Source organism: Cololabis saira, chromosome 10 (genome assembly GCF_033807715.1).
Source record: "Cololabis saira isolate AMF1-May2022 chromosome 10, fColSai1.1, whole genome shotgun sequence".
Lineage (NCBI taxonomy): Eukaryota > Metazoa > Chordata > Actinopteri > Beloniformes > Belonidae > Cololabis > Cololabis saira.
The window spans coordinates 26,183,982-26,209,399 of record NC_084596.1 but is presented as its reverse complement, the minus strand read 5'-3'; the positions used below and the strand labels follow the sequence as shown (position 1 = coordinate 26,209,399).

General features: G+C 39.4%; 2 protein-coding genes and 4 non-coding genes across 8 annotated transcripts; 1 reads left to right on the top strand and 5 right to left on the bottom strand.

Annotated features, from left to right (window-relative positions):
* Window positions 1–5,160: 5,160 nt before the first annotated feature.
* On the bottom strand, window positions 5,161–9,007 carry tmem275a (transmembrane protein 275a). The gene is made up of 2 exons (XM_061731130.1): window positions 8,515–9,007; window positions 5,161–7,352 (listed from the first exon to the last, which is right to left on the bottom strand). The coding sequence occupies exon 2, from the start codon at window positions 7,317–7,319 to the stop codon at window positions 6,699–6,701; it is 621 nt and encodes a 206-aa protein (XP_061587114.1). The 5' UTR covers window positions 7,320–7,352; window positions 8,515–9,007; the 3' UTR covers window positions 5,161–6,698.
* A 3,494-nt stretch (window positions 9,008–12,501) lies between these two features.
* On the bottom strand, window positions 12,502–16,019 carry kncn (kinocilin). 3 transcript variants are annotated; one of them, XM_061731126.1, is made up of 5 exons: window positions 15,778–16,019; window positions 14,400–14,468; window positions 14,233–14,304; window positions 13,890–13,977; window positions 12,502–12,693 (listed from the first exon to the last, which is right to left on the bottom strand). In XM_061731126.1, exons 1-5 carry the CDS (start codon window positions 15,974–15,976, stop codon window positions 12,618–12,620), a joined length of 504 nt encoding a protein of 167 aa, XP_061587110.1. In that variant the 5' UTR covers window positions 15,977–16,019; the 3' UTR covers window positions 12,502–12,617. The 3 variants fall into 3 exon arrangements, with proteins under 3 accessions (XP_061587110.1, XP_061587111.1, XP_061587112.1); XM_061731127.1 differs by having other exon boundaries at window positions 15,829–16,019; XM_061731128.1 differs by lacking the exon at window positions 14,400–14,468 and having other exon boundaries at window positions 14,233–14,331; window positions 15,829–16,019.
* Window positions 16,020–16,815: 796 nt separating this feature from the next.
* trnag-ucc (transfer RNA glycine (anticodon UCC)) lies at window positions 16,816–16,887 on the bottom strand. Its single transcript has one exon. It is a non-coding gene; the product is annotated as a tRNA-Gly (tRNA).
* A 285-nt stretch (window positions 16,888–17,172) lies between these two features.
* On the bottom strand, window positions 17,173–17,246 carry trnai-aau (transfer RNA isoleucine (anticodon AAU)). The gene has a single exon. It is a non-coding gene; the product is annotated as a tRNA-Ile (tRNA).
* A 104-nt stretch (window positions 17,247–17,350) lies between these two features.
* trnaw-cca (transfer RNA tryptophan (anticodon CCA)) lies at window positions 17,351–17,422 on the top strand. The gene has a single exon. It is a non-coding gene; the product is annotated as a tRNA-Trp (tRNA).
* A 2,968-nt stretch (window positions 17,423–20,390) lies between these two features.
* Window positions 20,391–20,462, bottom strand: trnap-agg (transfer RNA proline (anticodon AGG)). The gene has a single exon. It is a non-coding gene; the product is annotated as a tRNA-Pro (tRNA).
* Between the last annotated feature and the right edge of the window lie 4,956 nt (window positions 20,463–25,418).

Genomic DNA, 25,418 nt, shown 5'->3' with positions numbered 1-25,418 from the left:
CCTAGAGAAACGGTCGTTAAAAAAAAAAAAGTATTCAATGCCTATTATCCTCTGAACTGATGGTGCATGCAGATAATCAATGACCTCGTTCTTTGTAGCATGAACGCAGGGATTCACCCCAGTTCTGTTTATTGTCCCTCTCCTCCCTCCAAGTCTGTCTTTGGAAGCAGACTGAACTGGGTTAGGGTTATATAACCAGTGTCTGTTATCATGGATCCTCAGCGGCTCGTCTTCCCCTAATCTTTTCAGCTTGATTGCACCCTCCACCCCCCTCCTCCGTCGACTCATTCCACTGAGGGCTCTCACACGCATTGCCCATTCAGCCAAGAGCGCATGACTCGAGTGTCTGGATCTGCAATGTTCCAGTTTAGAGCGGACTGTACGCTTGTGATTGCAGGTGTCGGTGGCTTTATTTGTGCGTTTTGGCTGTTTTGTCAGATGCGAGGCATCTTGCTGTGACAAAGACGAAGAAGACATGGGGTGGTTGCATCAGGGCGCAGCTGTGTATGTGTTCATCAGTTTAACTGTTGTGTTTTTCATAACTTTCTAATTTTTTGTAGTATTCTCGGTATTGGATGCAGCCTCAGTTATGATGAAACTCTAATCCCATGTGTAATAGTTGGTATCACCTTTTTAAAATGCTGTCTTTTTTTTATGTGTGCAAAAATATAATAATAATTCATCTAAAAAATCATCTAATAGTGGGTCCTGAAATACAACTTCAGACAAAAAACGAAAAATAACTTTCTTCACCATGTCATTATTTATTTAACACCATTTAAGCCTAAAAATAAAAATATTTGGGCAATAGTCAATAGCTTGTACTCAATATACACCATTGTGGAAGTTGTTTCCTGTGTGAGTTTATCAGTCTGAGTTATTTGTGGAGAAATGTTGGCACATTCTTCTTTCCAACATTGCTTCAGTTCATTGAGGATTTTTTGTTCATTCATGTTTTACACAACTCTCTTAAGGTCCAACCACACCATTTCAGTATGGTTGAGGTCTGGACTTTGATTAGGCAATTTCAAAAACCTCAAATCTTTTATTTTTCAGCCGTTTGGATGTAGATTTGCTGGTGTGCTTTGGATCACGGTCCTACTGCAAGAACCTCCACTTTAGCTGTAGAAGAAATACACTAATTTAGTTGCCTCTAAATGTTCATGTTTGAGTCACATGGCTACAAGGTACGCAGGTCATTCCCAAACAATCCCAAATCATCATCCCTCCCCCACCATGCTTGAAAATGGGTATCAGGAGTTAGCACTGTAACTCTGTTTACTTTTCACCAAACATGGTGCTGACCATTAATCGTAAATAACACGTCAGTGTGTGGAAAATTGATCCACAAGTCTTGTGGTTGGTTCAGGTTGTGTTTTATGAACCTAAGTCATACTTTTTTTCTTTTTAGATATAGAATAGACTTTCTAAACCAACCTGTTCGGTCTACTTTTAATTGTGTTGCCACAGATTGTAGCATTTAATATTCTCAAGGCTCTTAAGGTCTGAGCTCTGAGCAGAAAGTGGGGACTGTGGAAAAAGGAAAGAAATGTAGTTCGTACATTTACTTCGACTTTTATATCTTTGCAAATACTGTAGTATAAACCCAAGAGCGATGTATTTTTCTTGTCAGCTTAATTAAGTCCAATACACCTACGTTTTTGCATTTCAGGCCTGGGACAGAAAAATGTATAATACTTTGCAACATTGCCTTTTTTCAATAAAAAACTTAGAAGGTATGCAAGTGTGGAGGTATCAAATGATGAAGCATTTCAAGCAGGATTTTATCCTATTTTTCTTGCAAACATGCTGTCAAGTGTGAAAGCAGTAATGAATTGGTACCATAATAGTTTCTGTTTGAATTGTTTAGACACATTCTGTCTAACAGAATGTCATTATTACAGGAAAGGCCAGTCTAGTGCCCTCCTCTTCCTCAACCATGCCTTAGTAATGTCTGGCTTTCAGTCTTGTTACTAATGACATTGAAACTGATAAAGGTCCTTCTCATCACTGGCCAGAGCACACTGTGCCAATTTCTACTTCGTTCGAAAATGTTTCCATCAGTAATTTCGTGCCCATCTGATTATATCACTATTGATGAATGGTGGTTATTGATGCAGTGCTGTCAGAGGAGTCTGAGACCGCCAGTATCCAGCTTAATCGGGCCTGCTTGCCCTTTTCATGCTTACGTTCCTCTGAATTCCTCTAAATGTTTGATATTATGCACTGCAGAATGTGACATATGCTTCATAAATACCTTCATAGCTTAATAAATGTATGTAAAGAACATTGCGTTTTACAAAATAATTATATTGTTTTATGCCTGTTGACAACGTGGAGATCTCTGCCCATCTTTGTGCCTCATAAAAATCAGTTGAATGCTACTTTTAGGTGCTGCTTTTTCACTAACTCAGAATTTCCCCATAACTTTGTTCAGAATGTTTTGCAGGCCTGAAATGCAACATTTGACATAAATGAACAACTGAAAATAAGTTGACAACAAAAAAATTAAACTGTGATGAAGGCGAAAGGAATCGCCGAAACATGTAAGGCATTTAAAAAACCTACAAATGCTGTCGCCGGACAAAAAGAATTAGAAAATTAAATTGTAAATCCATAGACAAAATGAACTAAATCTAAATCAAAAAAATGTAATGTATGAATCAGTGTTATATATACACTGCATATATATATATATATATATATATATATATATATATATATATATATATATATATATATATATATATATATATATATATATATATATATATATATATATATATATATATATATATATATATAATGTATTTTCAAATTGTGGACATAGTCTAATTAACCTTTTCAAATGTTGTAACTAGAAAGAAACCTTGAAGTATTGGAGTTGTTCCTATCTTGCAATCTGTCCACAGGCAGATGCGACCTGCAAACAAAGACTTTAGTGTCAGCAGTTGCTTGTTGTTATCTGTTCTCCATTATATGTTTATCCCCTTTAATTATCTCACATTGTGACATCCAGCATGTTGTTCTCTTTTTCTTGCTTGCTGATCAACTGAAACCAGCACACTGAAGTCACAGGGTGCACGGACGTGAAGAAATCCAGGTCAAAGGCCCAGACAATGTGTCTGATCAAAGTGTTCATCATTACCCATCATTTGGCTTGTGATTATTCCAAATGAGCTCTACTAAAGTTATAGCTTAATTGCAGTAATGATAAAGTGCACATCCCTGTACTGTAAAGCTGTAAAAGAGCCTGCTGGCTGTTGCTACATATGCTGGAAAGGTTAAAGGGAAGTAGTGTTTTGGCACTCTTCCAGGGTTTCTGGGACACTTGGGGAAATCACTGTCTTTTCAGTGTCATGCTTGTAAAACTGATTATAAAAGCAGTCTGGGGGAAAGGTTGACTAGACAACCTGAGTAGTAAAGGATGACATCCATTTTTCCCCCTTATTATTTCTTTTTTTTTGAGAAGTAAGATAAATGTATCAGTTAATCATGATGCACCTCCCTGAACTTTGCTCACCAACCCCATAAACAGGAAAACATTTTGTTCAAGCAGCAGTTCACCCTAAAACAGACTCCCCTCCAAAAGGCTGTAAATCTTTAAGCATCCAGGTGGCTAATCATTCAGCATGTTTTACAAGTGTCTCCCTTCAAGGCCAAGAGGCAGATTATGCAGGAATGAGTACCATGTTTGATGGTGACCCCAGGGGAAGTGTTCCATGCAACGCAACAAACATTTGGAAGCAGTTGAAAGGAAAAGAGAAGGAATCATTTTTTTCTTCTAAATATCTGTTCCTCTGGTACATGTTTAATTGCAACAAATCTCATTTTATGCACCGACTACATAACGGCCTCAGTGTCTTGGCTTCCCCTCCTGGCTCATCCATCAGTGACGAGCCTCAACCCACCATCTGCTTTCTAATACTTCTTTACCTCATGGATCCACAGAGATATGGATGAGACATAAATATATATTTCAGATACTAGAAACCCAAATACACAGGATTCTTACATAATCACAACCGTCTCTTTCAAACCAATGCCTCTTAGCTTTTGTATGTTTTCATTCAGGCATCGATGATGACCAATAGATTGATGAGAAACTGAGTTAGTGGTTTTCAGAGATTAGGAAGGAAAATGCAATTCCAGTTCTTCATCAGCGAGCAGCTTCAAGAAGTAGGTCACACACTGTGCCTTTATCATCTCAAGCCCAGGAGAGCTTCATCAGCACCAGAATTGCTCCAAATTATCCAAATGTATCAGGAGACTTTTCAGATGGGAAACGTAGGTGACTGTAATTGTTTCCACACAGCAATAAGAAATCCTCTTGATGACATCGTGATGGCTGATTTATCTTTCTGTCTTTCAAAAACATCACTGTATCGTTAAAAGCTTGCAAAAATTCTGCTCCAAAAAAAACAGCAACCATTTCTGGCCATTTCTGGATTTGCTGACACCCCTCCGCAGGTCGTAAAATGACATCCAGAAGTGCCCTCACTTCAATGAAACTCAAAAATGATGCTATAGTGCCCCCAAGTGGCCACATTTTGCCTCCACATCTAAATATTCAGAAACCACATGTGGCTCTACTGCCTTGAGCTGCTTGCTTAACTGAGCCAACATTTAGACAAGCCTGCCTCTTAACATACACAGAGCTGTAATATATTTTTTTCTTTTAAATCCTGTTGGCATACATTTCACAAGCAAAACTGACTTGTTTCAAATCACAATAAATGTAATAGTTTGGGTTTTAGTGTGAAATATATAGATTTTTTTAATCCAGATCTTTCCTGAACACATCCATTCAGGAAAATAATCCCCGCATGAATCCACAATGACAGGAATTGTTAGTTGTGTATTACGGGGAAAGACTTACTGAAGAACCAACTCTATTTAAGCCACCTTTCACACCTGGGAAACCATTCAACCTGGTTATGACCCTTCACAGATAATCTCCTTGAATAAATTGTGGATGTAAAACTCATCGTGGTGCTACAACCACTTAACCACTCTTAAATTAAGATATTTAACTCTTTCTTTAAGTTTATTGTAGCAGTAACAATAAGACATATTTGCTTATTTCACTCCATGGTGACATACAGAACCACCAAACTCCTATTTTTCTTCAAGAGCTTTTTTATTCATATATTTTTAAGGATTCACATTTGGATTGGCAACTTTAAATTATAATCTTCACAAAGATTTTTAATGCCTTACATTTGTTTTAATTGCTCCACAATTTAAAACACACAGATAATAACATTTCACAACAAGGTGTTTGCATTCCCTTAAGTCTTTTTTCTAAACATGCAAATTTAAGCTCTTATTTGGCATATAAAACTGAATTTGGTGAGGAAAATGTTCCTTTTAAGGAATTGTGTCATGAATAACTGCAGTGTGTAAGGGTCTGTTGCTTTTTCTTCATGCAAGTCTTTAGTCTGTTTCTAATCCACAGATTTCCAAGATGGATTATTTAGAACATTTCCATGCATTAGCACACAAGAAAAAAAAAATCCTTGAAATACGGAGCCAAAAGAGGCTTTCCTAAGACAAACTGCAATTGTGCACTTTTATATAGCCCTCGTTAGATTGATCCTGATAATTCAGTCTAAGGCAACTATTCTTTCAAAGGAGATCGGTGTTCAAATGTGTCCTGCCATCAGTCAAGGCTTGTGACCGGCAAGAAGACATCACAGTGATGGGGAGCATTTCAAATTTAAAATCTTTACTTTCCACTTCTGTAAATACTTAACCCAGCTGAGGTAAACATCTGCTGTGAAAGTCATGCACTCACATTTATAAAACATGTTCCGTCTGAATCAAGGTGCACAGAAAATTCAAATCAAATGTGACCAGCAAGTCATTGTGGCTTGGACATTAAACTAACCGTTCCAATGTTTAGGAGAAAAGTTATGATAAACATGAAAACTGAAATTTAAGCTGCAACTATCTTCACTAAAAATGCAGAAACTGTCAAAATCATGCACAGAGAGGTAATATTCACAGTGTTATGTTGATGCAGTGACAACAGCTACATACAAAATACAAGAATGCATCCGAGAACCAACATTGTACACAGTTACATGTAAATATACTGCAAATGTATCGGCTATATAGTTAGTTCATCACATATGTGTGCCAAGAGCTGATTCTATGCTCTGGGAATACTGCTTTAAGACCTCAGTGGCCTTGAAAGTCTCATAGCCCTAAAACAAGTTCAGCTTTGAGCATGACACACAAAATACCAAATATCACCTGTCATGATCAGTTACTGGCCTTTCACGTGTAATCTTTTCAGAATAAATGAGTTACCACGGTTTTCAGTGGAGCCCTCTGAAATCGCTGCTGACAGGTGAGGTAACCACTAACCACAGCAACAATGAAATACCCTTCAGACATTTTGATCTTCTACATGAAAAATAGTTGATAATGCCCTGTTTAAAACAAACCAGTATAAGGGAACAGCACAACAGAGGTAGGAATCGAAATCCCAAAACATGATCCGCAAGTACTTGGATGCTTCATAAACTTTGCATGCAGAGCAAGAGAAATCAAAAGCATACTCTTGAGGAACTGTCACACCCAGAAATATGGCACTACGTAAACAAGAGGACAGAAATCACTCTTGGCAAGCCCTCGACTCAGAAGAATATTTACAGTGCTAGCACTCAGGCTTTGAAGGCGGTTCTTTCCTGCTAGGTGGCCACTTCTTCGCGTGGCAGGTTGAGCTTCACCTCCCCGCCTGTTGCTGAAGAGGCTGAGAACACAGCGGTGGCAGACACAGAAGAAAGGCCGTTGCTCTCCAGGGTAAAGAGCTTGCAAGGTCCCAGCGGGTCGGCATCTGGAGCCTCCATGTCTGGGCTGGAGGCTCGGGATGATCCGGCTGAGGACGTGGGACTCAGCTGGACAGCTGTAGTGTCCTGCAGCGTGTGCTCGCTGGTCTCGATTTCAAATGCGGCCCCGCCGGCCAGCCCTCCTCGTCCCATCAGCCCCGTGCCCCTGCTGCCCACGTTGGACCCCCGTGAGCTCTGAGGAGGGGGCAGACGGCTGCAGACGCAACAGGCCCCGAAAAAGGAGAAAGCCACAAGCAGTAGCACAGGTCCGATGATGATGGGGGGGTTGGCAGAAGGCATCAATGTGGTGAAGGCGAACGCTCCCACCAGGGTGATGTTGAGTCCTGCCAGCATGATGCATAGGCCACAGGCACAGCACAGGGCTGGAGAGGGCAGGCCATGAGGGCGAGACTTCCTCTTCCTCTTCTTCTGGGGCTCCTTTTTAGGCACAGGAGTGCTATTGTTTATATCACTGATGACCATGGCTTCACCTCCAGGCCCTCTTCTATCTTCTCTCTTTTGTAGACACAGAATGAAAGAAAACAATAATCCATCACTTGGCTCTGGCTGTTCATCAATGCACAGCTGCTTCTCTGAATGTCAAACATCAGAGGTCAGTGAGGACATTAGAACTAATATTTGAAATACTGATCAATAATGTACGTAAAATGGCACATAAGAGAAGTGCAGGGCCTATAATTTAAAATAAAATGGATATACAGGACTGTCTCGGAAAATTAGAATACTGTGATAAAGTCCTTTATTTTCTGTAATGCAAAAACGTCATACATTCTGGATTCATTACAAATCAACTGAAATATTGCAAGCCTTTTATTATTTTAATATTGCTGATCATGGCTTACAGCTTAGGAAAACTCAAATATCCTATCTCAAAAAATTAGAATATTCTGGGAATCTTAAACTGTAAACCATAATCAGCAATATTAAAATAATAAAAGGCTTGCAATATTTCAGTTGATTTGTAATGAATCCAGAATGTATGACATTTTTGTTTTTTTAATTGCATTACAGAAAATAAAGGACTTTATCACAATATTCTAATTTTCTGCGACAGTCTTGTATATGTACGTAACACTGTTTATCACAACACTTTATCAAAACAAATAAAACCTTAGCATCAATGAGGTGCACCCTGTAACTGGCCTTACCACAAAGACAGGTCCTTACTGCTTCTTCTACTGAACTGTCTGCTCAGCATCACCCTTGCTCCTTCTTTTTGAAGTCAGGTGTGTTACCTGGCAGTGCATCTGCCACATTCGAGCCCTCACACATTTTAAAATTAAATTACAATCAAATCGTATCTTGCAATCCAGAATGTGTTCATTGAGGAGCAGACGGTAGATGAAACGACATGATAGGAGATTTAAGTGTCGGTAAGTAAGTGAATTGTGTTTCGCTTGTAACGCATGTACGTACACGCTTAACACTGATTTATGGTTCCGCGTTACACCAACGCAGAGCCTACGGCGTAGGGTACGCGGACACGCGCAACGTACCGTGCGCGTCGCCGCGTAACCTACGCCGTACCCTACGGCGTAGGCTCTGCGTCGATTTAACGCAGAACCATAATTCAGGCTTTATCCATATAACTGATGTGTGGTATTCCTGTAAAATGAAACCTTAAAGACAGAAAACAAAACACAAATAAAAACCTTACCCTTTAGGTCAACATATTGAAGGTGTTTCCATTGTTTAATGACTTCATTCTTTCCGTGGTTCCCGGTCTAATTGTGATATGTAATTACTGACTAGGTTGAAAGGCTACATAAACACCAGACGCAGATTTTTTCCTCAGGGCATAAGTCATGAATGAGCACAATTCAGCCAGTGGCAAAGGGAAAAGAAGAAGGCAAGGCGATCCGATGTCCGTGCCATCATGTAAAATCCGCGACCATACAAACGATCAGTGAAGTGAGACGACATTTCCCTGGAGGTGACACCCAGACGCGGCACCTGATGAGCTCCTCATAAGACACGCGTGTTGCACCTGCAGGCTGCAGGTCACCTCTGCAGCAGCCGGTCCACGGTCAGCGGGAACTCGTCATATTTCATCCGATCGCCGTGGATGTGTCGCGCAGAGCTGCTCCCTCCTCCGTGGACCTCTGGATGCGACTCTCCCGTCTCCACGTCAGCGATGCATCCATCACACACTCAAGGCGCTTCTGCGTGCAGGCAGAAGCAGGAGGCAGCATGAGGAGGGAGGTGGGGGGTGGGTGGGGATGGTAAAGGTGAAGACTGACGCTCTCCAGATAAATGCACAAAAGACGGAGGTGATCATTTTTTGGCCCTAAAAAATGAAAGGGAAAAGATCAGAGCTCACTTTGGCTCCATGTCATTGACAGCTACAAATAAAGCCAGAAACCTTGGTGTAATTATTGACTCAGACCTGAACTTCAACAGTCATCTAAAGTTTATCACTAAATCTCCCTATTACCACTTGAAAAACATTGCTAGAATGAATGAGATTCTGTCCAAACAAGACATGGAAAAACTTATTCATGCATTCATTTTCAGTAGGTTGGATTATTGCAATGGCATCTTTACAGACCTTAAGAAATCAATCAGGCAGCTGCAGCTGATTCAGAACGCTTCTGCCAGAGTCCTTACAAACACCAGGAAACTGGACCACATTACACCAGGAAACTGGACCATGTTACACCAGTCATGAAATCGCTACACTGGCTTCCAGTGAGTCAAAGGATAGAGTTTAAAATCTTACTGCTGGTCTACAAAGACCTGAATGGTCTTGGACCAAAATACATGCTGGATCTGTTAGTTCCTATGAAGCTCCCAGACCCCTGAGGTTCATCTGGATCTGGTTTGTTGTGTTTCCCAAGAACCAGAACCAAGCAAGGTGAGGCAGCGTTCAGTTATTCTGCTCCTCACCGGTGGAACAAACTTCCTGTAGACCTGAGGTCTGCTGCAACTGTCAGCTCCTTCAAATCAGACCTAAAACACATTACTGTGTAATCAAGCGTACCCGGTACTCCTAAATTAAATACTTACCTGCTGTACTCTACTGCCCTTATTTTTAACAATGTGTGCTTTTTATTATTTTACCTTCTTTTCTCATAATTTTATTTCATTTTATTTGTTATTTACTGTCTAATTATGTCTTGCCGCTTTGAATGTCGATGTAAAGCACTTTGAATTACCTTGTGTTGAATTGTGCTATATAAATAAACTTGCCTTGCTGTGTAGCATAAATCCAGCTGTTCTGTACTGGCTGAGGTCTGGCCAAGGCCAAATGTCATCATCATCCAGCTGTGCTCTGACTCTGTCCCCAGAAAAGGTTGCCAGATTTGGTCAGGTTTGAGTGTGTGTTTTTGAGTGACGATTTAGACATGGTCACTAATAGATTGGCAACCATTTCAATTCCTAATCAAATGGTTGCCAATTCACAACAAAGTCTCAAGGCACACACAGAAAGGAAGTAGTCCAAATCAGTCAAGTCGTTGTAATCCATTCATAATAACCCAATTCATTCCAAATAAGCCAATCATAAAACAGCAGGCTATCGGCAAAGAATGCTACAGATTCCAGTAAATCTTCACTTCAGCACAACCCCCATCCTGCATAAGCACAAGGTCACAGGGGAGAGGAAGCATCCCTAGGAAGACAGCTCCCAGCAGAGGCAGGCTCATGAAGGACATCTGCCTGGACAGACAATAGCAAAGAGAAACCAACAAGTAGAGATCAATCCAGGGTTAGTAGGGAGAGTAGTATACTCAGTACTTGAGTTGAGGGGGTTGAGGGGGGATGGCATTCCCCCCTGAAATAAAAACGGTCAAAATCATCCCCCCTGTAAAACTGCCACCCCCCCCTTTCCATCCCTTATGTCATTAAATCAATGAATGTGGTTTTACTGCTATTTCAACATTTAGAGTCATCACCAGAAGAATAACACCAGAAGAATAACTTATTTGACAATTTTCCCCTGTTTCAAGTAAATTTTCACTTGAAATAAGTAGGAAAATCTGCCAGTGGGACAAGATTTATCTTCTTATTACAAGCAAAAAAAAATTCTACTTATTTCAAGTGAAAATGTACCGGTACTTGAAACAGGTGAAAATTGTTGTTTTTTCCAGTGATGAGTCTTGTTTTAAGTGTAATGAGATTTTTTTACTAAAATGAGAAATTTTAACTAGAAATAAGACAAATATTCTTGTTAAGATTTTGAGTTTTTGCAGTGATCCATTTTACTTATCCTGTGAAGGACAGAGTCATATTCAGCCGAGTTGTTTTTTATTTTTGTGTTTTGATATATTTGATGTAAGCCCAGTGGATATTTAAAGCTTACAGAAGGCTGCATTTAACTGCTGCTATGTCATTCCTGCAGTATTTCTGCAGGTGTTTTGGTCAGTGCTATTATTTGTAATATATTATATTATTTGTAATCAGCACAAATTATCTGTCCCCATATGATAAAATCCACCATCCCCCCTGATTTTTTTTTACAACTCGAGTACTGAGTATACTACAACTAGTATGCTCAGTGCCACTGATTTAGGCATACCAAGTTTAACACATTAACTTTTGTGGGTTTTTTCAAGCTCAAGAACATGAAGAATGACCTCAGGGGCAGAACATTACAGGTTAATGTGCAGCCTTCATGGAATACATGAGAGATCTTGATGAAACTGCTGCGATGATGCGACTGACTAAAGAGAAAAGTAAACTTCTCACTGGCTTCTTCACAACATGAAGTTAAGACATGTCTCTTTATAACTATAGCTTTTTGATGCCACTCTATCACTGCACACGGGTCATGTTCAGTCTCTAAATGTGGTGTTATCATGCCTGGGTATCACTCTGATGGGCCTTGGAACAAGTACGTGCTGCTTCCTCAGGACTGCTGGATTCGGGGTACAACTGCTGTCCATCACTATTATCAAGCCTTCTTTGATAATCATCACTGGCATGAAATGTCCAGCAGTGTCACTGCCAGGATGAACAAGCTTCTGTTTTAAGAAATGTCCCTATTCGTCTGCATGAAAAGGTATTGAAAGACAAATCATTCTTGATCTTATTGAAATGTCTGACTTTCTACTTAAAAACGTAAAATAGAAATATGAATTGAAGGCAAAAGTCTTTCTCAAATCATATGGTATATTTGTCCATAGCTTTAACATTCTTGATGCACAGTTGCATTTGTTAACCTCACACAGACGTGGAGGGATCGTGTTGAAGCATTGTGATTTGAGCCCAGACAATTATGCCGGCTGTGATCAAGGCATCGTTCACTCCTCGGGCGCCTGTTGCTGACTTTTATCAACACAGTTCGCTATTATTCAGCCTCACAGCATGTTACACTTTCTGTTAGGCCAAGCCCTTCTTCCCTTGCAGATTTCCATTCAAGAGTCATTTTCCTTGCTCTGTCCTGAATATCAGTCTATTATGTTGCACAGTGGGATGCAGGTCAATGTGTGCACAAATCAGATGTAGCTGCCTGTGTGTACATGTGTTTGTTTTGCTTTTGCAAGCGTAGGAACACTAATATACCAGTCCATCATCACATGATCATTTTCTTAATTGCGTTGCAGTGAGATGAGTAGCAATAAAGTTGGACTGCTGGGTTTAATTTGCTTCTCTCAGTGTGTGGAAATAAAAAATAAATAAAAATCATTTCATCTTCATAGGTTTATTAGGCCCCGTAGTATAAACACAATGAGATGGCCTCAACCAACAGCTCAGATGAAACAACAATTGTCATCAACTGGAACGGATGTCTTTATTGGTTAGTCGTATCCTTTGGTGACATCACGGAGGGTCTTGTTCAGTGGGTGATTGCTTCAGTTTCCGTCTCGATAAGACGTCTGGCATGTCTGAAGAAGTCCTGCAACAGACCGGTGCATGAGTCATGCGTGCCAGAAGTGTTGTGCGTGAGTCAGTGAGTGCAGGGCTCGTAAAGATGAACTAAAATCCCACAGCAAATTATAAACAGAGACAAAAAACTGCTTTCATTATATGATTTTAGTAAGTCTTTCAATTATTTGCAACAGCTTAGGCAGGTACAGACTATGACATTTCCTGGCAAAAAGTCTAATAAGACACTTAGATCTACTAAAGCAGGAAAAGTAATGTTCAGAAAATTACCTTTAAAACAATTTTTTTAATTATTCATATTTTGTTATTTTGTTCTTATTTTGTTCTTGTGACTGATTAAATTATTTTTTCTTTTGATTTCTGCACAACAATGTGGCCATCAAGTTGTTCCTCGCTCTCTGACATTGCCTACAACATTCCTGCCTGGATGCCAGTATCACAATGTGAGATCCATCACTGCTTTTGAGCAAGACTCACATCCTTTGATTGATTGATTGACTGATTGAAATTCTTTATTCAGTCACATCACACTACAAACATTAAACACAAACATTATCGAAAAATAGTGACTGATAAGGCACAGGCATAAGCATAGTGCTTATATTAATACCTGTCCTACATACAAACCAACAAACAATAGCTAAACTAAACCAGAGGTCAACTTGCTGCACGTCTCTGTAGTCATTTATTTTCTTAGAGTCTCTGACTAGCACTGTCTTCAATGTTATTAGTAAAATGAAAGACCTAGATTCCTCAATATTGTTGATTTCCAAAGTTGCTGAGTTAAAATTACTAAAAGGGATATTTTCACTTTTATATACAATAATCAATATCTGTTTTGATATCTAACACGGGCTGGCAGTGAGCACTATGTCAGAATAGAATCATTTTAATACATTTCTCTCATGACTTATACTATTTCTATGAGCTGTATGCTTGTGGAGGATGTAGAGAACAGCCATGCATGCTTTTATCAATATATCAATATATTTCATATATTTGCCACAATTTATGTGCTATAATTAAGCATACTGTTACATAGAGAAGGTTATAGTCATGGGATAAGTTTTGTTTACAGTAATGTGTATTGTGTGATCCCAGCCATTGACCTAAAAGGCATATATGAAAGTCCTCCTCTGTATATTTACAGTCCATATTAACCGCATATTAACATTAGTCACTGGAGATAGATAGTTAGGTTTATACCCCTCCTCTGGGTTGGGTCCAGCTACTGGTCCGCCCCCCACAAAGGTTCCCATCCGACTCTTAGAGGGCTCCAGTTGGATTTGAGTTCCTGGCAAGATCACAAGAGAGCAAACATGCTGCAACGCTGAGTTCGACATCATGTGTTTGAATTGCATATATAAATATGAAATCTGTCTGTATTTATGGCAGATGTGTGAAGCAAAATATCACTTTATGAGTGACCATGATATCACCTATGTGTGGATTATAACCTGGGTTTAAAAAGTTGAGAAAGGCAGGTGGTGATGATCTTTTTCTTTTCAAACATTAGCTGCTTCTCTTCTGGGATATTATCATCACTCACCCTCTCGTGCTAGTGTCTCAGCTGGTTGATCAGGAGCAGGATTAGTTGCCATGGGATGCACTCTGAAGTTTCCTGTGGAGTTAAGAAGCCAAAGTGTGTCTGGATAGAAAAATATGTTTTTTTTATTACGTAAAGAGTGAACAAATGTGTCACATTATACAGCTTACCAAAGAATGGAAGAATGTGGTTGATGTTCAGCCAGGCTTTTATGAAGGGATAGATTGATATGAGCAGGCCTGGGAAGCATAATGTCTTATTAATTTGAAAAATGGTCTCAAAAAGCTGAATTACCTGCAAAAGGCAAACTTGTTTTGAGAAAATACAGTCTAAATGTAATTTTCAATGAATGTAACGCCAGCAGCAAGGAACAACCCTTAAGCACAGATTCCCTGATGTACTCTGTTCATTTTTATTTTGCAGATATTGGTGAATAAGACTTTCTGTTGTCATATAAATCCAAACTGTAATCCCAGCCTTCAGCTCATGTTAACATTACTGGAAAGTGTGTGTTGCTTCTTCCTGTTCAGATCATAGTATAAAGTAATAACTGAACTGCTGGGCTTTTGTGTCTCTCAGCGGCACTGTGCTCCAATTCAGCACTGTTATTGAGTTCCCTTATAAGTCTGAGGAGCTGGCATTACGTTTTACTCCCGAGGGTGGTTATGATGCATGTCTGTGCTTAAAATGTCATGAAGCTGCAGAACGAGTGAAACCAATCTGCCAAGAACACTGTGTTCGTGCATACGTATTAGTCAGCCTATGTGTTAGAGACATCACTGTGGCGCATGAAGTCCGAAATACATAACCAGATACAGCTCAGCTGGACAAATCCTGCCAGAGTGAACGTCTCAATCGTGCTTAAGCGCATGGTTTTGACTTCCAAAAGTATGTGAAGCCTTGAAAAGCATATTAATTATTGAGGTCTGACTAGATTATCAGTGGGAATGCATTTCACTTTAACTATGCATGCATGCATGCCAGTGATCTCAGATCAAAAGCCCTGCCCTTTGCTTTCTCTCTCTCCCGCTCTCTCCAAGAAACCAGTTAATGTGGCAGCGTTGTGTCGACCGCTATCAGCTGGTTCTGGTTACACTGTTGTATCAGATTAACGCTGGATGGAAAATATCCCAGGCTGTAGATCTTGACGTTTCCTTTTAATAAATGTCCATCAGTTAAATGGCCAAGTACAGTATGTATCCAGCTCAAAACACATAGATCTTTATTGTTATAACATCTTGTTATAAATGTAAGCCTATTTTATGTTTATATTTTGTTTCCTCATCTTGCATGGTTGGCACGCTCTTTTGCCTCTCTGGTGCGTTGTGGTAGTAGTGCAAGTTTCTGATGGTGCATTGGTTTCATGGTTATTCTTGTTTTTTAGAGCTGTGGTCTGTGAGCCAAAACATGCAATTACCTTCTGCAACACTTTTTGAGTAGAGAAAAAAAATCAAATCCTCTTTCAATCCTCTATCACGCTAACATCATTTCCAGTAATCAGTTGTTAATAAAAAAATCGCACAGCAAATTTGAGGCTTAAAAACCAACCTGTCCCACACTGGATGAGCTGCTCCTCAAAAAAGTTCCCTACACACTCACCGAGGCCTCCAGCTCCCAGGAAAATGCCTCCTACAGCATCAGCATCGCATTCCCTGGACACACCGATGATGATGCAGCCGGCCACGATGCTGAGCAGGGCTGAGCCCACCCGTAGCCCATGGTACTCCCTGACACTGACAGGGTTCATTCAGCAGGTGGAGGCCCCCCACCTGCTGAATGAACGCACTTAATCGCTCTGACACTGTACTCGGCTTTAGATTAGGATGTCAATGCCACAGTACCTGCCAACCTCACTGTTGACTGCATGGACCCCCCCCCCCAACTCTGTCTTTCACTCTCTCTGACACAGTAGCACTTTCTCTGGCTTCGTCTCTATTCTGTTTCTTGTCATGCATTTTTAAAGAAGAGCTCTAGTTTCTAATGCCACAGAAGATTAAAAAGACTGTGCCACCAACTCGCGTCAAAAAAACTTGTGCTGCAAATCTGATCATAGTACTGTTCCTATCAGCATCGGCTGTCATGATAGTGGATGCCTAGAGCGTAATTTAAAAAATGAATGCCTTGAGATATGCTGGGCATCAAGGACTTAAAAGTAAGAGACAGGGGTAAGAACATAAAGGCAAATGAGCATGGAAAGATGAGAGAGAGAGAAGGGCAAAGGGTGGAGATTCAACATAAGAGCAAGAATTAGAGAATGAATTTTACCATGTGTGACTCGTGTGATTTGCCTGTGAGCTTGAAGGGAATGTGTAATGAAAGGTTCAGAGTCCTCTACATTGGGGGCCTGAGGCCATCCACAAAGGCATGCAGTTGCCATAGGAATAGCAACTCCATGGCAACAGAGGGGAAAGGAGGGTAAGCAGGATCAACACCAATGAATAGCGTAACAAATTAACTTACATCACTGAGTGCAAGAGAGACAGTGACAGATTTCTTCCTCAACAAGTACATTACTTTTATCTGATATGGTGAATGTATTAGTGTACGTGAGTGTGTATTTATATATATATAAAAATAAAAGAGCACTGCGTTGGCCGGGAATCGAACCCGGGTCAACTGCTTGGAAGGCAGCTATGCTAACCACTATACCACCAACGCCTGATAACGCGGTAGGGACCCTCAAAATTTCAGTGTGGTGAAACAGTATGATGCCATGGGTCTGATTTGGTGTTGGGTCTTCAACTCCGGTCCTGCGTATTTATATGTTTATGTATTTATATTATGATGCAAACCAGCTCTGAGACACCTGATTTAGTTAGTACAATTTCGTTAAGATACTAAAAACATTGAGTATGTGTGTGAGAGTAAGGAAACATCTAGCATACACGATTTACCAGTTGTTGCCTTTTGATTATGGGGTTTGTAAATAAAAAAAGAAGGCATTGGCCCGTACGGGGATCGAACCCGCGACCTTGGCGTTATTAGCACCACGCTCTAACCAACTGAGCTAACCGGCCTTGCTCCCGGCTTCGTCAGAAGTGTTTATCAACAGCACATAGGAAATATGGTCTCCCCAGTTCTGCACAGGAATATTATCATCTCAATCCCGCCTGTAGGAACAGACCTCGTGGCGCAACGGTAGCGCGTCTGACTCCAGATCAGAAGGTTGCGTGTTCAAATCACGTCGGGGTCATACTTTTAATTTTTCCTTTTTTCGCTTTTTTTGCTGCTGCTCATTGTGGAATTGCCCTTTATAACAAAGCTATAATAAATTCTTATAGTCCTAACACAGAAGTGCACAAAGTGTAATGAAAATCTTACTTTCTTTTCTCCCAGTGCATCAGTCGGTAATGCAACTCTCTCCTTCCAGCAGACGGATAACACAAAGTTCACATTAGTTTACATAAAGCGTCTCTCCCTCACACACACACACACCATAGGTTGACAGACTGTTTACGTCTTGTGGGCTCTCTCCTCACTTGCTGGTATCTACCTCAATTCCATTTAAATAACCCACTGACACTTTAAGAAACATACACATGAAGCATAACCATGAGAAATGCCCATGAATTAAGATAAAAAAATGATATTACAATCTTTTTCTCTGATATTTAAAAGGCATGTTTTAATGTTTAATCTTGTAAAGTCTGACACTGGGTCATATTTATGTTCGCTCCTCATCAGATCCGGTGTTCTGCCAATCCTTGCTACCTGCCGAGAAATGCTACTTTTATTGTTCTGCACACGCGCACAGTTGATTTTCAAAGTTTGATTGTATTGCCACGCCAATCATTTCTTGCACGATGTAAAATTGATAATATGGGATGTTGAGTATTTGATCCTTCAAAATACAATACCCATGACATGAATTGCATTACACTTTGTGAACATTATACGATAACGAGGAAAAAAAAACAATTCTATCGCTTTATTTGATATTCATTCAGTCATTCGCATTTATTTAACCAGGCAGGTCATTAAGAACATTCTTATTTACAATGGCGGTCTGGCAAGCGACAAGGACCACTTGGGGGGAAAGGAAATGGGCTAGGGAGTAAAACACAGTAAAATTGTAGCTCTACAAAGGTAGAAAACCATTAAGTAGGATTTTTGGGAAAAGCAGAAGAACACCGGCCCAAGGCATAAGTGAACTAATGGCGCTTTTCCACTAGTACCTACTCAGCCCGACTTGCCTCGGTACGGCTCGTCACGCATCATCCCGGCTCCACCCGCTTTGTCCCCGTTTGTTTTTCCACAGCCAGGTGAGAAGTGGGCAGGTTGGGGTGAAGCTGCTGTGACGTACTCGATTGGGCAATCCCTTTGTTCGTGTCGGCGCAGATGAGAAAATCAGCTGGAGCCGCGAGCGGCTGAGATTAAAACAGAGCTCCTGGTGGATCTGATCGTTCCTTATCGCCCGTCTACATCCCTTTTTTAATTCTCTCGTCAGCCACCAGGTTTATGAACATCTGCACCTCAGAGTTGGATCACCAAACAGACGTTTGCGCTGTATAATAAAATTGCCGCAAGCCGCCAGTCGTTCTCGCGCTGACTCCCGCTTCCTGATTCAAACGTCTGACGGCCCCGCCCCCCGACCAATCAGTGGCGTGGAGGGTGATGACGTCAGTTATAGGGCCGACTCAGCACGCTTAGAAACCTCGGCAGCCTCAGTACAGAAAAAGTATCTGCTTGACACGGCTCTACCCGCCTCGGCCCGTAGTGGAAAAGCGTAAGACGGGGGCGTGGCGGGTAGAAGCGCGCTGAGTAGGTACTAGTGGAAAAGGGCGGCTACTTAGGGCCCCGTGACCACTAGGGGGCCCCAAGAGTTAAAAAAAATTTAATAAAAAATTAAATAATTTTTTTATATATATAAACTTTATTACAGGTTCTAGACCCAATATCAAGACATACAACATAAAAAATAAACAACAACTACATAAACACATAAAAACATACTCTTATTCATGAGAGTCTTAAAATGCACCCATACCAATGTTTCCATAGATATGATTGATATCTGACAGAACTGCACCTGGGGCTTGTGAGCTTCATTATGATACAGTTTTGTGACTCATCAAGTCTGACAAATACTTAAACATCAGGTTCCTCAAGAGAGCCTGTAAAGTGCTTAGCCCTGAGTCACAGAAGAGTTTACTAGCACTGCTACTCCTGGGCTTTTTCAGCAGTATCCTCACACGTTATATGCTACCTGAAGTTTGCGCAGGGTCTCATTTTTGTAGCTGACCCATAATGGGGCTGCATACATGTGTGATGTGTTTATGTGTGACTGATGATTCATACATTATTAAAGGTATGTTATTGTACAAAAACACAATAATTCATATTATTACATAAACAATAGTATTATCTAACTACAACAAAAAGTTATTACATCTAGTTTTACAAGTGTATTTGTAATGCCAGGGAAGAACATGAAATAAGTTTATAGTGGGTGTGTGAATGATCAATAATCAGTAATAGAGGGCCCCAAAATCTAATTTTGGGGCCCTTCCATTTTCAGGAATGCTGAAACTTTGCTTCTGCAAAAATATGATCAGCTGTTTCATGAATAAGGCCCAATGAATGTAATAGGAAGGAAGTAAAAGTAATGTATTATGGATGAATTGTACTTTTTCACATAAAGAGTCAAATAAAGTCACATAAACAGAAAATAAAGAGAAAAATGTTAGATGTTTAGTAGGTGTTTTTTTTCACCATACACCATGCTGCATTTTTTTTTAAATAGATCCTCTTACCGTTTTCGCTGTAATGTCACACATCACACATCCTGTTCGTGCACCAGCAGGAACAGGAACGCACTTCTCAGGACAACACAGCAGTTTCAGCGATGATATTCCTCTTCTGTACGGAACACCTCGTCTCGTCTCGACACAGAAGAAACTGAGTATGTAGACAGCGAAAACGGCTATTTTTCAGAGAGTTCGAGACTTACGTGTATTTGCCAAAATGCATGTATTACAAAAGAACACAAATAAATATCTTAGATGACAATCATTCTAATATGATTTGGAAGTCGTTTCATATTTAGTATTTTGAAATTACATTCGGAGCGAAACTCAAAAAGTTGGTGCGTGCAACGTGTTGAAATAAAAACGAAAGTATGAATTCGTATAAAATGCAATGGAATTTGACATAAAAAAGGAGGGCTCGTCCGGGATTTGAACCCGGGACCTCTCGCACCCTAAGCGAGAATCATACCCCTAGACCAACGAGCCAGATATTTTCGCAGAATCTCAAACAGCTTCACAACCATGTTCGTGGGGAACGTAAAACCTGTTGAACCTGCAAACCCGACATGGCTTACTGGAAAAACCTGGATGGCCAGAGGCGCCATTCCTTCTGTTTCAATGGGGTCAGCGTGTGAAGAACACACACTTACATCTATTTGCATGGAGCTCATTTTAAATGTGTGATGTCACTGCATTGTTGGACTTCTTCTCCTTTCGGCTTTTCCCAGGGGCCACAGTGAATCAGTTGCTCCATCTGAGCCTGTCTTCTGCATCCTCTTATTACCCCAACTACCATCATGTCCTCTTTCACTCAAGGGCGTAGGTTTGGTCTCAACATTGGTAGGGACGATATAACAGCATAACCTGCATGTACACTTTTAGCTGGGGACGGGACATTAATAAGACCAAACAGATTGGGTGAACGGGGCTCAGGGCTACATTTGTCACGAATATGAACCTAATTAATTGATAGGCTAAAAATGATCCATGCAAAATAAATGTGTATTGACTTATACTAACGTTCATGTGTATTGGTTCACCTGATACACGGTTCCATTCAAACCTTTGTTTTCAAAAACTACTAAAGAAACATTTTGAAAACTTCCAGAATATTCCAGGATTTTATTAGCAATTTAAATTGCAATATTTGAACATAACTTAAATTATATTTATATATAGAGTAATACATTGCTTTAATTGGTTGTCTCTTTCACCTTCTCCCTTATTTTCATCTCTAAAATGCATCAGTGGGTTGAGCAATTATGGAAAAAATGGTCAAGTCATCAGCCAATCAAACGTGGGTTTCAGGAAAAAAAATGGACCGGCACATTCAGCAAGTGAAAAGGGGTAAATGTAAGTCTGAACATAATGAAAATAATTCACTTAATAATGGTAGGGTCAATTCAATCCTTACAACATTTGGGAAGACAATCTAAATTACCTATATATCTGAACTCATTATATAATGCTGATAAGGTTGCTTAAAAGTTGGTGGGGACAATTTGATGCTCCTGAAAAGTTGGTAGTGTTATGTCCCTACCGTCCCTATGCAAACGCCTACGCCCTTGCTTTCACTACATCTATAAACCTCCTCTTTAGTCATAAGACCATAAACCATAAAACCATAAGACCTTAAAACGATAAGACCTTCTTTTTACTACATTGTTGGACTAACGTGATAACGAAACGGACTTAAGTACCCAGAAGACCATCCATAGCTTTTGAGTAATGCTAAAAGCAATTATAAGCATTGCAATTTAAAATAAGCTGCTGCACATCCACTTTGAACTCGTGCAATAATGTGCAAAAAATTAATTAATAACGTAAGACATAGTCTATTACCATTGGACTGAAATGGGCAAACTCACTCTTAAATCACTACTTGCTCAAGGGAAAAGCTTTACACAAATCAACCAGGAGACCTAAACTAAAAGGCTTTTTCTTTTTTCCTGGTATTAAAGTAAATGCTACACAAAATGTGGTTTCTTACCCTTAAGTATAGGACTAACAACATTGCTTCATTAAGGCCTCCTGTTACAGAAACAGGAATGGAGTAAGAGTTTATGTAAGGAGCTATTTTATAGGGCTTCACTTGCTTGGTTATCTAATCTTGGGCTCTGTCTTTTGACTTGTTCACCCGTAACAGCTGGATGCAGCAGATATGCTCTTTAACTCCTGTGAGGGGATTGTCAGAAAAGGGTGATGCGAAACTTGAAATTACTTATCGATTCCTTATAAGTAATTGCAAGCCTTTTTTTGCAAATGTATGGGATGTTTCCATACATGCATTATAAGGCCCTTCCTTCCTGCAGCTGTCAGACTTCACAATCAGCAGTGCTCCCACTAGACTAAGACTTACGGTAAACTGTTTAACCCATATAGGCTAAGTGAAATAAAAATATTCACGTGAACATATGTACAAATGGTGTAAATTATAACACTGTATATACGTATGTAGATATGTTGTACTTTATTTATGGTGTTAATATTGTTACTACAATTTTTGTTTGTACTATTTTGGTACTTTTTCCTCTTGCTGCTGTTGTAAAAGAAAGATTTATCTACTTTGAGACGAATAAAGGAATTCTTATTCTTATCGTTCTTATCTATCTAGGACCAGGACCTATCCAGGAAACGGGCGGGTAACATCTCTGTAGACTCCTCACACCCAGGACACAGTCTGTTTGAACTCCTCCCCTCTAGACGGCGCTACAGAGCTCTGTACGCAAAAAACCTCCAGACACAGAGACAGTTTCTTCCCCACAAGCTGTTGCTCTGATGAACTCTCAACACTCATAGTGTCAGAGTAATCAATCACTGTGCAATAATAATAATAATAAATACAGTAATAACCACAATCAAATGCTGTAACAATGTACCTCTCAATAACCATGTCTACCTCATACTGCTGCACCTTTCACTTTTCTTCAAATTGTATATATGTTAATAAGAGCCATCGCCACAACAAATTACTTGTGTGTGTTAAACTACTTGGCAATAAACTTCTTTCCCCTTAAGTCATCTGGATCTGGTTTGTTGTGTGTCACAAGAACCAAGCAAGGTGAGGCAGCGTTCAGTTATTCTGCTCCTCACCGGTGGAACAAACCAACTGTAGACCTGAGGTCTGCTCCAACTGTCAGCTCCTTTAAATCAGGACTAAAATACTGCCCTTACTTTTTAACAACTTGTGCTTTTTATTATTTTACCTCTTTTCTTATAATTGTATTTGTTATTTACTGTGTAATTGCCTCTTGCCACCTGTAATGTTGATGTAAAGCACTTTGAATTACCTTGTGTTGAATTGTGCTATACAAATAAACTTGCCTTGCCTTGTCTTTCTGATTCTGATTTTTATTTTTATGGCGCATGGGGGCCATGCTCCTTTTAAAACAGTGTTGATAAAGACAAAGTAATACCTGCTTTATTTGCACATCATCTTCAAAGTAAGAGATGCCTGAGTTGTACTGGCATCTCCTGGATACAGGGGGATCAGTCAGTACTAGGGTTGTCAACTCCCTGAAAAATAAATAAGGGACACCTCATCAGCAGGGCCGGCCGACCCGATTGCCTTCACCCTTCCTGGCATGATGAATTTTTTTAGACCCTTATTTTGTGAGTGAAGCGATTTTTTTACTATTTGACTCGAAACTGAAGTAATTGACATTTTAAAAGCTATTTTGAATATTCATATTCCTCAATGTCCTGTTATATGTTTATTGGGGAGTGCAATGGAAAATATACATGTAAAAATTATGCAACGTATCATTGCCCTAGCTTTTCTGTCTGTGAAGAGGACAATAGGCCTACTTATGAATTGGAAGATTCGCAAGCCAAACTGCTTTCATAAATACAATTGGCTGAAGGACTTTTTGGATTTATTGTCAATGGAAAAGGCAACCTCAATCCTTAAAGACAATGAAAATGGCCAATTTGCCCCATGGACTGTCATTAGAGAACACCTGAGAATAATAGAACAATAACATGACCTGTTGTGTTGGTCACATGCCTTTTATTTTATTTTACTTATTTTTCTTTTAGAGCTGGCACCATCATCTCTAAAGTTTATCTGTACCAACCCTTCCCCCCACCCCCTTGTCTTTTTTTTTTCATTGTATTGTTTTTCTTTTTGTTATATGGAATGTGGTGTTGTTAACCTCTTTTTTTGTCTTCATTTTGAAAAAAAAATTATAAATAATAAAAAAAAATATTTGACTCGAAACTGAATTGAATTAGATGCATATTTTTGAAAGCCATAAGCACATGGAAAACAAATTATTATACAGCAATTCACTTTAATACAAAATAACAAAATTAACTGAATAAAATAAGTATCTTTCTTAAACAGAAACCTGTCCTGCTTAACTTAAAATTTTATAAATTAATATAAAACAATAGAAAGAAAACAGAACATCCATTCTGTAATAGTGCACATTTTTAGTGCAATAACAAAAGTGCAAACAGAAAGTCTGTAGAAAACTTGTAAACATATTTGTAGTAGAGAAAATTAGATACTCAAGAATGGGGAACAAATTCTACAATAAATGGCAACCGTTTATGGACTTTTTTGCGACAACGTAACCCCCCCCCCACTCCCTTTTTATTTATTTATTTATTTTTTACTTGGGTTTTTTTTTTTTAGACTTTTACTTACTTATTTATTCATTTTTGTCTATCCTTATGTTTATGTGCCCAGTTAATTATTTCATACAGACTATGTCTATTTTATTGTATTTTTTATCTAGTCTTGTTTTGTGTTATCGTTATTTTTTCTTAAAAAGTATGTAAATTTAAATCCACTGGTGCATACAACCATGTTCATTGCTGTCACCAATGTTCCCTGGCATATGTAAGTGCCTTTGTTACTTTTGCATCAATAAAAAAAATATGAAACAAAAAAAAACATATTTGTGCCTCAAAGGCCATGACTGTAGGCATCAGTGCAGATCCCGGGGGGGGGGGCGAGGGGGACATGTCCCCCCCAATTTCTGAAAAACATGAATTGTCCCCCCCAATAAAATACCCTAAATTATTCAAAATTGAACAAATGTATTTTCAGACTTAAAGGCTGAATATGTAGAATATTTATTAAAAATATATTTCTAAAAAAATACATCCACGGTGCGTTTTGAGGTGTACAGAATGAAAGTATTGCTACTCCATACATTTTTTTTTTTAGTCTGAATTAATATTTTTAAAATTTTTGACGGGCTCGACAATTACTTTTTGTCAATGTTCTGTTTACATTCGTACCTGCCCGTTTACCACCATAACTGTGTTAAAAAATGATCGGTTAGTTTAAACAACTTGTTTAGGGCTCCATATTTCATCCATATATCAATTGATCGTGCATAAAGTAGTCCCATAGGATAAAAGGAAGATGGTGAGAAGAATTTGAGATGAGTAGACACTACATGCCCAAAACCCTTAAAATTATGATTTACG